Below are 14,962 nucleotides of genomic sequence, written 5' to 3' on the forward strand. Positions count from 1 at the left end.
GGTCCATGTTTACCTGTCCAACAAACAGATTATGAGACAGATCAGTGATTTGTATATTTTGAAGCTATTAATCTTCTCAGTGTTACTTCTGCATAAAGTGGGTGGAATCAAAATTTAAAAGAAAACATTTTAAGAGAACCTACTGCAACTGCCAGCGAGGTACATTCAGTACCAGATTCTGGGCAAGTCTCATCACTGCTCTTCCATCCTTACTTAGAAAGAATGGCTGCTACCTCACCTCCACAGCTGTGACAGACAGTTACCATCTTCTGTTAGCCTGAAGTTTATTTGTGGGTTATGAAAGAATCCCTAGTCTTATCAAGCCCCACATGTAGCAATTGCAAAGATGTGAATGAAGAAAAATAGGTATTAGGAGAAGTAGGAATATTGGTCTCATCTTTGATAGCAGAAAGACACAAACAAAAGTAATGGCAAACCACACAAAGACTTAAGATCCTGGAAAGACAAGAATCAAGAAAAATAAATAGAAGGAAGAGAAAAAACAAACTGGATAGTCAAAGATAAATGATTAATAGAGTCTAAAATAAATCCAAGTTAAAAGAGACAGTATTAACTTGATTTCCAAGTCAAAAATGACTTAGAGGTTTCTGGACCAACATAAATATTTTGATCAGAAGCAAGCTGGATGGCAAAGTATGCTTCCTAGAGCTCCCTGACAAGTAAGGCTCTAGGATGCTGTAAAGCTGAAAGACGTAAAGCTTTGTGATTCCAAGTCAAATGTAAGACACCAACAGCTTGAAATGCTTAGCTACACACCACAAAACTGCAGCATCAGCTGCAGAAACCAACCTGCTCACCCCGGTGCAATTCTGATGACACCATTTCCTTTGATATCTCTCTTTAAGGCTCTGACCCATGAAATATCACAGAAAAATTTGTGTCAAGACCCCAGAGGGCAATCCCCCTGTCTCCTAGGGGTGCAGCTGCCTGTGCCCAGGGCCAGCTCTGACAGACTGCAGTGCCAGCCTCGCAGCAGAGTGCTATGGAAAGAGCCAGGCGCGAAAGCGGCGCGACGCGGGCGTCTCACCCACTTCCCTTGGGAGCTAGCCGTGTTCAAGATCAGTCTTCCCCTATAGAGCTGCCCACGCCTGATGCGCTCTGACAATCTGTTTAGGGGTCTTATCACATTTGCCTTCTTAAAAAAACAGTGGACATCCTAACGGAAAATAGAAACCCACACAGCTGGGTAATTTAAAGCCTTTAAACTCTACCCTGTAGCGATGCCTATATAAAGAAAAACAAGTGAACTTAGCTACTCCAGTCAGTGATCAAACTGTACAGAACCTCCCCCTCCGCAAAATGTAGTCTTTCCCTCTTGTCGTTAATTTTTAATGTCCTGAAGAAAAAGAGATGCCTATTTTATGAGACATCCAATCGAAAATATTTTTTCTGGAATTCCACTTTCTAAATACATTAAAAAAAATGCAGTGCGTTGACATGCCAGGCACTTTTGCCAACCAAAATGTTCACACGCTTTAAGAGTTACAATAGGCCCACAAATAAAGAAGGTTGCATCACAGCAGCCTATCCAATGTCCTAAAGCTGACAACTTCTATAACTGTAGCTACAAATTTAAAAAGATTTGGGAAAGGAAGAGATATCTATGGTAGATTTTTCTCTATGCTACTACAATGACTTTTTACATAAATCTCTCATCATATGCCTACTATTTCAATACCATCAGAAAAGAAAATTTTATTCTGAGTAAGAATGCTACTGCAAACTACTTGTGTAAGTGGAATCATAGAATCACAGAAACATTAAGGTTGGAAAAGATCTTTAAGATCATCAAGTCCAACTGTCAACCCAATACCACCATGCCCACTAAACCATGTCCCAAAGTGCCATGTCCACACGTTTTTTTTGAATGCCTCCAGTGATGGTGACTCCACCACCTCCCTGGGCAGCCTGTTCCAATGTTTGACTACTCTCTCCATAAAGAAAATTTTCCTAGTATCCAGTCTAAACCTCCCCTGGCACAACTTGAGGCCATTTCCTCTTGTCCTGTCAATTGATATTAATTGTGATTGGAACAAAACACAGCTCTGGAGAGTAAAGACCTGGGATCACTACATAAAAAAAAGGTTTTTTGGCTGCTTGGGTAGTTCATGTTTTCTTCCTTTTTGAGGTTTAGCCACCTCAAGTTGCTATGGTTTTGGTGACTGCAGTGTCCATCTCCCAACTCCACTTTGGACATTCTCAGTTTTTTCTGCTTCTCAGTGAGCCCTTTCTATCTTGGGACTACACAATGATGATTATGAACTTGTCTGGCTCCTGCCTTTTCTATTTCTATTATCAAGACTACCAGAAAGCATAAACATGCATAGAAATTATATCTGGCTTAATATTCTACTGAGCATGCTTTCCTTTGCACTCTCATTGCCTCAGTGAAATAGGCCTTTATACTGAGGCCTCATTCTGAGGTACAGAAGCGCTTGCAACAGAACAATAGACTACACTTAACTATGTTTTACTTTGGCAATTTTAGCCATTAAACTAAACCTTTTCCAATTACAGTTTCCTTAATATTCTTATAAGAAGATTTGCTACAGCTCAGTGAACAGCATCTTCACCTACAGCTTAAAAGCATTTTAAATTCTGTTCCATAGCAAGAGCTGGCCTCCATCCATCACTACATTGGGCGAGGCAACATCACACCCCAAGGTGACAGTGAGAAGACTCCACGTTTTATTCTAATTTGAACCGTAGATTTTCATATGATGTTACCTTGAAAACTATATTAAGAAATTCCCTTTAGTCTTTATCTATTGCTGAATCTGAAGAGTAATCTTCAAGATTATCTACAACAACATTTAAATACATTTGCATTTAATTAAAAATGCTGACCTCCTTTGCACAGACATTTTTAAGCCAGATTAGGAGGCTGCTTTCCTTACCTTGCTTTTTGACATACAGTGCGCTGTATCCTCTTTGCTTTGTGACACATCGTCCTTCCCTTTGTCAAAACCTTGAAGAAAAGACAGCATTGTTGCAAATGGTTTGAAGGCATTAACATTTTATACAAGCTAGCCTTTGAAATAAATTTGCAAATTGTGTTGAGCATAAAAAAAGCACAAGCAAATCAGATTTTTGAACAACGTATACATACCAGTCCATCACATCAGTTTAAAACATACCAGCTACTACAACATAAACTAAATTGATAGCCACTAAGAGGTGAGAACAGTCCACTGTCTTTGGATGGTACTGTACCTGATCCAGTAACTTGACAAATTGTAAATATCGTGTGCAAACTCCTGTCCTTTTATCTTCTCATTCTCCCCATCTGCATACATGCATGTACAGAGCAGAATACTGAATACAGCCTTTTTTAGTTTGTTCATTTCTGTAGCTAGAAATAATTGTTAAATACCGCCTACATGAAAGCAAAACTAAAACACTGATTAAGATGTCCAGTCAGTTCTCTGCAAGCAAATGGAAAAGGTTGCTTACGTTAGCGTCGAATTTATACTTTCAACTTGACACTGCATAAGTGTAACTACAAGGCTTTATATTAACACAGTTGTCGAAATTGCCCATTTATCTTCTGTGAGTGACTCACAGTACAAACCCCACACTTTCCCAGTACCCAAAAAGCAAAGTGAGACAATGGCTACAGCCAGCATATGCGTGACAACGGAAAGCGGGGGTCACAACTGGCATTAGTGCTGCGGCTACGTGTCACAAAACATATACTGAGAACCTAGCACCCTCTTAACAAAAAATAATCTACTCCAGTTACGAGACAGAACATCTCAGTGATCCATTTTCTTTGATGAGGTTGGTGGCAGCATTTATAAAGCTTTTCTAAACAGGAATAAAACAAATTGCACAATGCATTTACCCGAGTGAGTAAAAATGCCATCATTTGCATGCCCTCCAGACAGACAGCAGGTAAACAAGACGTCACACATGAATTTCAGGAATAACCCACGCATCTGAAAAGCCTTGCATGGCTCTGACAGGGGGACCCTAGCGCTCTAGCCCTCCAGAGGGCACTGCGTCAGCAGGTGAACTGCAGAGAGCAACACCCAAAGCTCTCCTGGGCTTCCCTTTGAAGATGTTCCCAACCTTGAAACAGAAATTGGCACTCAGAGCTCTAAAATGAGAAGATTTAGCAGAGAAACAGTTTGATTTCACGTTCTTCAGGGAAGTGTATGTATATGTGGGGAAACTATGAGTTTTAAAAGCATTTTTATTAACTCTCTGTAGCAGTATTGAGTAGTTTGTTCAGTGTAGGTTTTTCTTTTTTAACAACTTACAATACCCAGAAACTCTAAGACAGAACTGATTCATCTGTCACAAATACACACCTTGGGAAGTCTCACTGAATTATACAGGCATTAGGTTGGTCTTCAGGTTACATGAGAAATCAGAGATCCCTCCTCTTAGTTTTGGTGGTAATCAGTCTTTTGGGTGGTTTTTTTTGTTTATATTTATTACCTTTTGCAGAGATTATTTTTTAAGACCAGTTGTTGGGGTTTTTTTAAATTATATACTGCAGTACAATGATATTTAATTTTATGTTTACACAAAGTAAACCTTACGTGCCTTTAAAGAAACCTTTGCATGTCTTTAAAGAAGCCCCTCTGTGGGGGTTCATTAAAGGAAGGGTTCATTAAACCCTTCCTTTTGAAATTCTTCCAACACATGCATGATAGGTTTGTTCAGCTAATGAAAACCTATAATGCAGAAAACTACCAGACACAGAGAAGTACGTAGACAGGCAGAAGATTTGTAGTACTAGGGAATCTGGAAAAAAACAAAAAGGCATGTCACAATCCAGAGGCCAGGAGCCACATTTCCCACGTAACACCAAGTACAAAAGCACATTTTCTACAGCACCAGTCATCTGGTGCCGAAACAAAACAAAGGTTGCTTCAAGGCTTAAAGGACAGATCTGCCTTAGTTCACTGAGGAGTTACTTAGGCAGTCAAACACACAGCAGAGCCACAGTAATGAGGTTTTCTCCTCACCCCCATACCTAAAAGGTATAAAATACCTCATTAGGAACCAAGTTCCACTGAAAATGTAATGCAGGCATTTTCTAATGGCTTTCCCGTTTTATTTATAGGCACATACAGAAGACTCAGCAATGAGAATCAACAAGGAAGTGCTAAGTCAGGATTGCTCTTAAAGAAGAAAAGCTATAATTCACTTGCTTTCTGAAGAACAAGAGTTTTAAGGGCTTTACACATCCTTATCTAACAAAATATGGTTTTATTTCCATAAACAAGCTCTTCATTAGTATCACCAAGCAAAAATGAAAACAGAAAGAACTACTCTGTCCCAGAGAATCAGACACAAAGACCAAAGTTCAGTTGCATTTCTGTGAATTTCACGTCCTGGCTTCCAGCATCTGCAGCCCAAGAGGTGTGTGCACTTGCCCATTTATAAGCACGCCACCGCGTTCACTGCTCCCTTCCTTACTCACACGCACAGCAAAGGGCTGTCTGAGGGGTTTGCTATAGCGAACCCAAGCCTGGGTGCTGCAGATCCTGGAACACCTTGCACTGCTCCATCTTGGCCTGTGAGGAAACCCAACCAGTCAGCTTCACATGCCACACCAAACTACTTGTAACCTTCCTCTCTGTAAAAGGGATCAGCTCGCTCAGAACACAGACAGAAGGCTTTTCTCCCCATGTGCTAAAACATGTGTTAAAGAAATAAATCATAATTCAGATGCTGAGACAGCCCCAGCCCCACCCACTGTAAGGACGTGTTTTCCAGGGAGCCTCTAAGATGGAGAGACCTCAATACCATAAGCAGTCTTATTCCTTCTAACAAGAACAGTTTAATACTAATATCTGCAGGGAAATTTGTACTGAAACATCACAAAAAGCTATATATGGGCCCAAGCTGAGGATGATGTACACTTTGCCATGGAAATACTTGGTCAAGGGAACAACAACAACATAACAATTATATTCACAGAATCAACAACAATAATAAATACAGTTTTCTCCCTTCCTGCTACCAGCTATGAAGAACAAATTTCACTATGGATTTCTGACAAAGACAACAGCAAAGCCAAGAAAGCTGCACCTCTAAACGACGCTTTGTGTTATTGCTCTTTCTGTAGTTTTGTTCACCCCAGACATACTGAAAATTGCACCACAAAAAGTCATTGAATCAGTGTGTGGAGCAGAGACTGCCGAGGTATTAGAGGATAGAGGCAGAGTCTAATAAAAATAATTTTTCAAGTTTTTCAGTGTTTATCAACAGTGGTTTTTGGGTTTAATATTTTAGCTTACTCGCTGTTTCCAATCCGGTAATTCAATCTGGAACTCTTCAGCAAGATAACCTGAGCTCACATTTCACAATGTAGAAATTCAGGTGTTCCAAGATGCAGTCCCCTTCTGTAACTTCCTCTCTATTACACCTCTGAATTTGTGTATAATTTTCTACCTAAAATCCTGAAAGCAATTTTCAGTTAGGAGACAGTGAGCCAGGGCTGTTTGAATCAACCTTCAGAGATGCAGACTGAGCTCCCACTATTATTTAAGACACTTACAGATTTAAAAAAAAAAAAATATTTTAAACACAAGCTCCTCTGCTATAGTCTCTAAAGCAGTTCTGGACATCAGGGAATGTGCTATGAGCAACACTATGTCTTAACAGGCTTTCTCCCAGCGTGACCTTCCTTAACATCACAGGTCCCATGGGCTCTGAAAGGTGATCCCAAGCCCAGTGCAGTCAGCCACAGTTCATGGTACAACTGAAGAAGTCAAGGGAAACTGTGCGTTAGTATGTTCCTACTGTGAGCACTTGGCAAGTCCTTCCAAAACTTGCAGGGTAAAATCTACAGGAAAGCCCATGATGAGCTTTCAGACAGATGCAAGAGCCTGACAACTGCATGCAACTGGAACAACCAGAACTCTATATATGCAAGGTGTCAATGAAACAAAATCAAACAGCCCTTCTTTAGAGACCGAGCTGGAATACGCATTCAATACCACAAGAAAAAAAATCTCCAAAACATAGTCTTTGACAAAAAATGAGGAGTATATACATTGTAAGATTAGCATTAAAGAATCTTTAGGATAAAGTCTGTGGTAGGGTACATTTTAAAACAAAACTGTTTAGTTAAGAGATTTCAAATTTGAAGCATCAGGTATCATTCTTTAAAGTTACACCCACAATCTGTCCCTTCAATCAGTCTTGAGGGAAGGATAAACCCAAAACCAACCACATCTCCTACATCTCAAATACTGGTTTGATACCTCAACAAATACTATCTGCAGTTAGGATATCTGAGAAAATTACATCAGAAAAAACATGTTACTTTTTAATGTCAGATCTATTTCATCCAGAACGAAAGAATTACTATCCACGGGAGGCTTTTTTCCAACAAACACAAGAACCAGTAAAAAAGCAATGCGATGCATGAAAAGATCACAAATAGCAAGCCAAGCAACAATATTACTGATTTCCAAATGAAAAGGAAGGAACAGCCTTATTTAATTACTGGTGTGCATGTCCAGTTGTGAGGAATGAATAATTGAGCTGAAAAACTATACGCTTCTGGAAGTACTATGAGCTATACTTAGTGGGAGATACTAATATTGCTGTTATATAATAAACACATCAGGAAAAAAAAGGAAAAAATTATTTTTCAAGAATTGAACACAGGAAACAATAGTCTTTTTAACGGACTGATTTTCAAAAGCTTGCTGACAACCAGTTTTAAGAATACAATCCCATATTAACTAATTCAGATTCCTCCATGGATTTTGAAACCAAACTAATCAGAAAAGCAAGCATGTGTTTTCTCACGGTCATGTTTGCTTTTGCAAATACGATATAAAATGAACAATAATAACCAAAGACTGTCCTTACTGTAACTATACATGAATATCTTTTAGACAGGCAATAACTCCTTGTTTAAACCAAACTGAAAGAGTATACCTTCCAGCATATTAATATTGTTTACATTCTTCAGATATATGGAGGATTCCAAAAGACAAAACATTTTTAGTTCTATGTTTACACTTGATTTTTTTAATTAAAAACTGTTTGCCATTTGTTCTGCAATTTAAGAAGTCATTCATTGTCCGCTTACAGACAGTGATCAACTTTAATGCTGAATTCTATACAGAAAGGAAGCAAATAGGAAACAAACCCCTTTTTGTTTCAGTAATTACCAGACTACACACATTTATTTTAAAGGTAGGGAGGAACTGCCTAGCTTGCCAGCTCCATGCTTTCAAGCTTTGAGATCCTTATTTCCTGAGCAGCTTGAATAAAACTCAGTGTCAGATTCTTGGTAGAAGGCTAATAATTCCCTGAAGCAGAGTGAAAGGAAGTATTTTAGGGTAAAACGTGAGGTTTAATAAAATGCGGTGTCCCAAGCAACTGCCCCCGCCTGCCCGAGGCTGAAGATGCTGCTCCAGTGATTCTGCAAGCCAGCACCGACCAGCGATGCAGAGAGGTCCCGAATGGCCCGCCTGCAACCTCCCCTATGCACTGCATCTCCGCCTGTGCGCTGCACCCCAATTCTTTTCCATGGCTTCAGAGCCAGGGCTTGTAAAGTCAGTGAGCCATTCTGCAGAAGGCATACAATAAAAAGTGAAAACTATTTTATTTCCCTGCCCCGCTCCGGCATTCTGGCCTCATGGGGCTACGCAATGAAGTGTGTGTGTGTCCCCATGCACAAGACAAATCACACATACAGAGTAATTCTGGTAAGAACGTACAATTTCTACGATGTCCCCTTTCAGGAAGGGGTGACCTTGTAACACATTTTCAAGCATCGAAGTTTCCTGAAGTAAACTGCTGAAATTTGGGTACCTATATCAGAAGTGCACATTATGGACAATGAGGGTCTAGAAATTAATTTCAGTATTCCAGTACTGATTTTCAGGAGACAACAAATCTGAGCAAAAGGAGATTCAAGCCCCTTCTGGTGTTATATGTCTTAAAAATCTTGCACTACAGCGTTTAGCGAGGCTATGCTTTTAGCCTTAACTCATTCTATCTTGTCATTTTATGTCAAACCACTGATGACAAGCACACAGATTCATCAGTAGTTATAGCCAAATTAAAACCTTCTACTGTGCCTTGCTATTGTAAAGCAAGTTCTTTGTGTGGGGGGGGAGCAGAAGGTACAAGGGAGGAAGGCGTTTATAAACCACATCACAGAACCTCAGTCATAAAAGCCCAAACAACCAAAACAAATATTTCAGTCAGTACAAAATACACAAATGCCTTTTGAGGAGAGATTTGCTGTGGTATAAGCTAACTTACTCACTTGCCTATCTGCAAATCTTACCACTACAAAGAGCTGTTATCTAAATGCATACAAGCGACATTCTTTCTTATTTCTACCAACATCTCAGTACATTACTTTAATTCAAGCTGAAAAAATTGAGGTTGAAATTATACTCTCTTCTGAACATTTTAAGAAATGCAAGACCAAAACAAACCTGGTAAAGAAGGAGAGAGTTCGTTATATCCTCCAAATGAAGCATTCCGGACAAGCTTTCGGCCATCAGCTCTTGGAGAGAACACAGATGAAATCCCAGCACATGAAGAAAACCTACGTCGAACTGGACCCTCTTCCTTCATGAGTTAAGGTGTTTGTGTAAGGATTATATTCTCTGTGAAAGCTGGTTAGCATTAGCTGGTTGGAACAAGAGTGTTGCAGTAACAGCCTTTTACCTCACATTCTAATGAGTAAGATACAAAAGGAAAAAAAAAGAAACAAACGAAGGGCACACGTGAAAAATGCAGTGAAGAGACAGAGGCTGCCAAATCAGCAGCAAGCCAAGCAACACTATACTCCTCTCATCAGACCCGTTAGGACTCTTAAAGCAGAAAGACTTTGCTTCAGCCTCTTTTTTCCACAAATACACTGCATCTCATTTTTTACATCTCAGGTTTGATGCTACTCATCTCTGCTTTCTTGGCACACAAAAATGGCGATTATTTAGGTTTTCAGGATTCATTACATCAGTTCTTTGTCCCGTTAGTCTTTCAAGTCCCAAATGTGCATAGCTCACGAGTTGTGCTTCGTGCAATGTGGCTTCCCTATTTGATATTGTGGGACACTGTAAGAATCTGAAAAGGGAGCCGATGTTTTGCATTATGCAGCTGTGTTGAACTTTCCTGTTCAGGCATTTACCTAGCTAGTTTTTATCAACTGATCGCTGTGGCTTCTACCTCTTCATTTTTTATTTTTATTTAAAAGGTCAGGCAATAGCTTTTTCTTCTCTAAGAGTCTGACATATTTATATATACAAACCAGCCTGACTCCTGGAAGAGTTGCACAAAATAAGCTCCACAGAAAACGTTTTTTTATTATCAATGCCCCAAATATTTTACACAATGAATAAAACACTTAAATGAACCAACTTAAATTTTAAACATAAAAAAATCCCAGTAAATTGTGCTTCAAGTCCAGCAATCAGTTGCTCCAAACTGTTCTTGCTTATTATTACTAGAAAAAAGTCAAATAAGCTCTCCCTAACCTCCTTCATCCAGTGCTCATATGATCGGCTGCTCCTTTGCCCTCACGACTAGTATGCATGGCCACCCTCTTCCATATGTGGAATTTCCTTTCTGTCTGGTGTTTCTCTGCTGATCCCATTTTCCCCGTCACACCTTATTTCTGACAAAATACGTTTTGAAACCTACTCTGCTGGAAAGCAGAAAAATAAGACACTAGGAATTGGCTTGAAATAAGAACTTGTGTTCTCCCCTACTCTATACTATAGGTCTCCTCTTCTTACAAAGTAAAATGCATGCCATAAATTAAATCAATGGTAGTGTAGGTTTTATTAATCCTCAAATAATACTGTTTACTCCAGCTGCTTATGCAAAGAAGTGTACTTATTATTTGTGGCTCTAATTTCAGTTCACATTGGCTCAAGGGTAATAGACTGAAGTATTTTATAACCCCTGTGAAGGGTTTTAACTGTGCAGCGTGCATGTGCATTAGTTCCTATAGATACATACACTAAGACACATACAGAAAACACTGACAATAATTTTTCTCATTATGAAACATAGTAGCTTCCAGGATCCTATGAATCACTAGACTTTCTTCATGCCTCTTAACAGACTAATGTCCCAATAAATGCCAAGGAAAAAAGATGTAACTGAAATAAATCCAAGTATGAGCCATCAATAGAAACCATTATATGCAATACGTAATTTTAACTTCTTTTGTACAAGAAGCTAAAACCTCTATTCACTTGAGCACAGGGAGGGGGAGACACTGGATGAGTATATCATGTATTCAGGCCTGTCTCCATTTATCCATTACTGTGTCTCGTACTTCTCTCAGCTGAAGCAGAACTTGTCCAGATGCCCCAGAAAGAACAGAGCAGTTGAAAAACTTAAGGAGTGGAATGGTGGGGCAAGGAGGAATAAACGCAAGGAGGGCGAACACCACATTTTTCTCCCCCCTCCCCTTTTTTTTTTTTTTTTTAAACAAACTCAGATCCATATCACTTCTCCAAACCTATCTTCTTAACTACAAAACAAAGCAAACTATCTTAGTCCAAATCTCTTCAGACTATGCATTTTATTTTTTCTAACTAAAATCAAGAGAAAGCTGCGGTAGAAAAACTCCCTTTACAAACAGAAGGAACCATATCCTCTCATTACACACCTATCTTGCCCAGTTAATGGGTCTGTTAGCTCGTGTTTTAGAGTCAGGGCTATGACCCTGCCCAGGAACGCTCCGCTGACACCGGTATCAGGAGGTTTCCGTGTCCTGCACCATAACGGCAGGGTCACAGAGGCTAAGGGGAGGCTCTACCACCAGCCACCCTCACCACTTTCTCTGCATCTGCCTCCAGCCACTGTGCCAGCCAGTGCTGCAGCCGCTACTAAGCGTGACTGACAGCCTACCAGGTTCTTCCACAACAGTCTTCTCTGCCACGCCAGGTTCATTTTACCAAAAAGCAGCTAGAAATCCAAGGGGTTGAGGAAAGAATGTTACCCTGAAGGTTCTTCCCGTATTTCTCCCCATGCCCGCTCAGGTCCCTTGACACTGTTCATGTAGCCAAACTGTAAACGAGAACAGATTAAAAACCTCTTTCTCCTTCCTATGCCCTTTTCTCCATTTAGAAGTGAAACAGAAATCTTTGGGTAGATAAAACTAAGAATTTCAATATGGATAATGTTACATTTCCCCTCTCTGAAGCTATCTCCCAACAAAGAAAGCCGTTATCCAGGTATTCTGACTTAAGCACCTTCTGCTTTAACTCAACAGCAATACAGGAGAATAATAAAAAAAAAAAATTAGATTTTTTTTTTCTTTCCCCCTTCCTTTGCAGTGGTGACAGACTCCATGCCTTTTGCCAAAATACAACTCTGTCACCACCGCAACTACTTCAAAGCATATGTTGCTGGAGAGACAGCTGAGACACAACTGAAAGGCTGTTAGATCAAAAGGAATCTGTAACATTTAATAAAAATGAGCATTCTTCTCCATGGTGTGATTCTAGGCTGAAGTGTATTGTAACTCTTGAGCATCAGCCTGCAATATTAAAGGGGTTTCTGCTCTCCACACACTCAGCACCCAAAGCTCTTAGAAAATCTTTTAACTCCTTGCAATAAATTTGAGTCCTGAAAGGACACAGGGGTACTTGTAAGTGCTTGGAAGTGCTTTTATTTACATGTTCTGTACATGACAATGGACAGTGCACTTCATTAGCCACCACATATTAGACACACAACAAAAAAACCCCAAAATTAAACAAACAAAAATCCTTTTTCTTCTTTTCCCCTCCCCAAAAATAAATTCAGACAGAATAGGTCAATCTACTGATAAAACCAGAATTAGTATCATTCATTAGATGACCTTGGACTAACATCCCAGAAAGTCTTCTATCCTTATGATATCAGTTCCCAGTGCCTTAATAATTGATATACTTAGAAAACGCACTAACATACACAGCTTGGAAGTTTACATGGTTTCAAAATAGAACTACAGACAAGTCCAACTGCAGAAGTCAGACATAGCCGAAAAGCCTGCAAAACCAGGAATGTATCTACACTCTAGCCCAAATGCATCAGGTGTGTGTCACAGTGTATCTGTACATGAAAAATAAGATTCCTCATACCAGAAGTTAAGTACTTCATGAAAGCAGGCACTAGACTAAATATGCCACTGAAAAGGAGAAAAAGTCTCCTGGTTTCTGTTTTATACAACACCTAAATCAACTGGAAGAAGAAAAAAAAAATGACTGAAATATTTAGTTCATCTATCTCGGGGTGGGGGGAGTGTCCATTCTCAGTCAATCTGTTGAACAACTCTTTAGGGGAAGAGGAAAACTTCTGTTATATACATTTTCTAAAGGACAGAATGCATTTCTCAGATCAGCTACTCAGTCAGGGCTTCTTCAGTAGTAAATGCTGGCTGAAAGAAAACAAATCACAATCCCACGCTTAAGATACGCTTACAGGATATTTCCTGGGGCAAAACTTAAATCTCAGTATACAAAACAAAGGCAAATAGAAAACATGTGCAATTCCAACTTTTGACAAAGCCTGGTTTTAGTTTTAAAACATTTCTCCAACTGAAAAATATTTACAGCTGAATAAAACCATAGGATTATCAAAAAACACCTCTCTGAATTGTACAGGTATGAATTCCAAGCATGGAAATTGAACTCAAATCAAATATATTCTGAACTATGTGACTAAGGAATTTTAGATACAATAATCCTTTTTATATGGATTTTATAAGTTTAAAATAATGAACACATTATACAAACTGCTACTGATGCAATAATACACTGAAGAATGTATCTAGTGATGCAAAGTAAAAAATTATTCCTTTTCCCCTTAGAAGCATACAAGGAAAACCCCAAACCCACTTAAAACCAAACTCTGTAAAAGCAAAAGGGATAAAAAAGAGGAAGGAAAATTGATGGTGTAGCAGAGAAGGCAGAAGCTTTCTAGACTCGCCCTTCAAGTCTGACAATAATTTACCCTGACATCTCAACAACGCTACATTTTCCACTAGAATTCTCCCCCAGTCCAACAAAAGAAAAGGTCATAAATAATTCTCTATGTGCAGTAGTATACACACACCCTTTGTGGTATGCAGAAAACGGAAACTACTAGACTATCAGTTTTTGCAGTATGAGTTTTTGCACATGGACTTTAAACAAAAATATTTTTCTCCTATTTAACAAAAAGGGTATTAAAGGTGTACTTGCCTTCAGACACCAATATCTGAGTTAGAAAAAAGACATCTGAACCATGATGCTATAAGTTGTGTCAGTAGTTCCCAGTGGCAAGTTTCTTTCACCAAATATTCTTCTGTTCTCTCATATTTCCAAGTGGAGTGCAGTTTAGCTGAGGAGTAGTTCCAGAGACAGGCCTGAGGGTGGTTATGAATGAACACGCCAGCTCCCAGTGCCCTGTTGGCAACTGTACTTGGCTGCACCTCCTCGCTTGCTAACACTCCTGCTCCTCCCACCCAGAGTAAATAGGCTTGCTCACTGCTCAGGTTTCAACAGTTTTCATCTCAGCCCTTATGAAATTCTACAGGTCACAGTTCAGGTTCAAATAGGCCAGCTCTGCGGAGATCATCATGGGCAAAGAGAACTTGCTCGAGAAGTTTCACAGTAATCAGCCCTGCTGTGCCTTTAAAACCCAGTACCACGCTTTCATAAAGCTATAACCCACACAGAAAGGAGTACATGCAATTTACCCAAGCCACAAATACTGGGTGGAGTAGCATTTCAGAAATGGCAAGTTTTAATAAACACACAATGACTTGCAGAGAGGAATGTGCTACAGTATGCACCACAGTAAAAAAGCAGGACGTCAAGATAATAGATTCAGGAGACTAACCACACACAGCAGACCTTAAAACATTTCACAAGACGTTCAGTCTGGTAACACAACCTAAAAACAGATTATTTAGAGGTCAGACTCCTTCCTTAATTACTGTTACTAGAATCTCACTCACACCCCATTT

The 14,962-nt window shown here is 39.5% G+C and overlaps 1 protein-coding gene across 1 annotated transcript in view; it reads right to left on the reverse strand.

The window, feature by feature from the left end:
- OSBPL8 (oxysterol binding protein like 8) overlaps positions 1–14,962 on the reverse strand; it is a gene marked incomplete at its 3' end in the record, with an annotated part of 49,267 nt that overhangs the window by 26,620 nt on the left and 7,685 nt on the right. Inside the window, exon 2 of the mRNA XM_082013939.1 lies at positions 2,919–2,989. Coding sequence (XP_081870065.1) covers positions 2,919–2,989 — 71 coding nt within the window. The remainder of the gene's footprint in view (positions 1–2,918; positions 2,990–14,962) is intronic.

The sequence above is a fragment of the Phaethon aethereus genome (assembly GCF_964289735.1).
Source record: "Phaethon aethereus genome assembly, chromosome: 1".
NCBI classification, from domain to species: Eukaryota; Metazoa; Chordata; class Aves; order Phaethontiformes; family Phaethontidae; genus Phaethon; species Phaethon aethereus.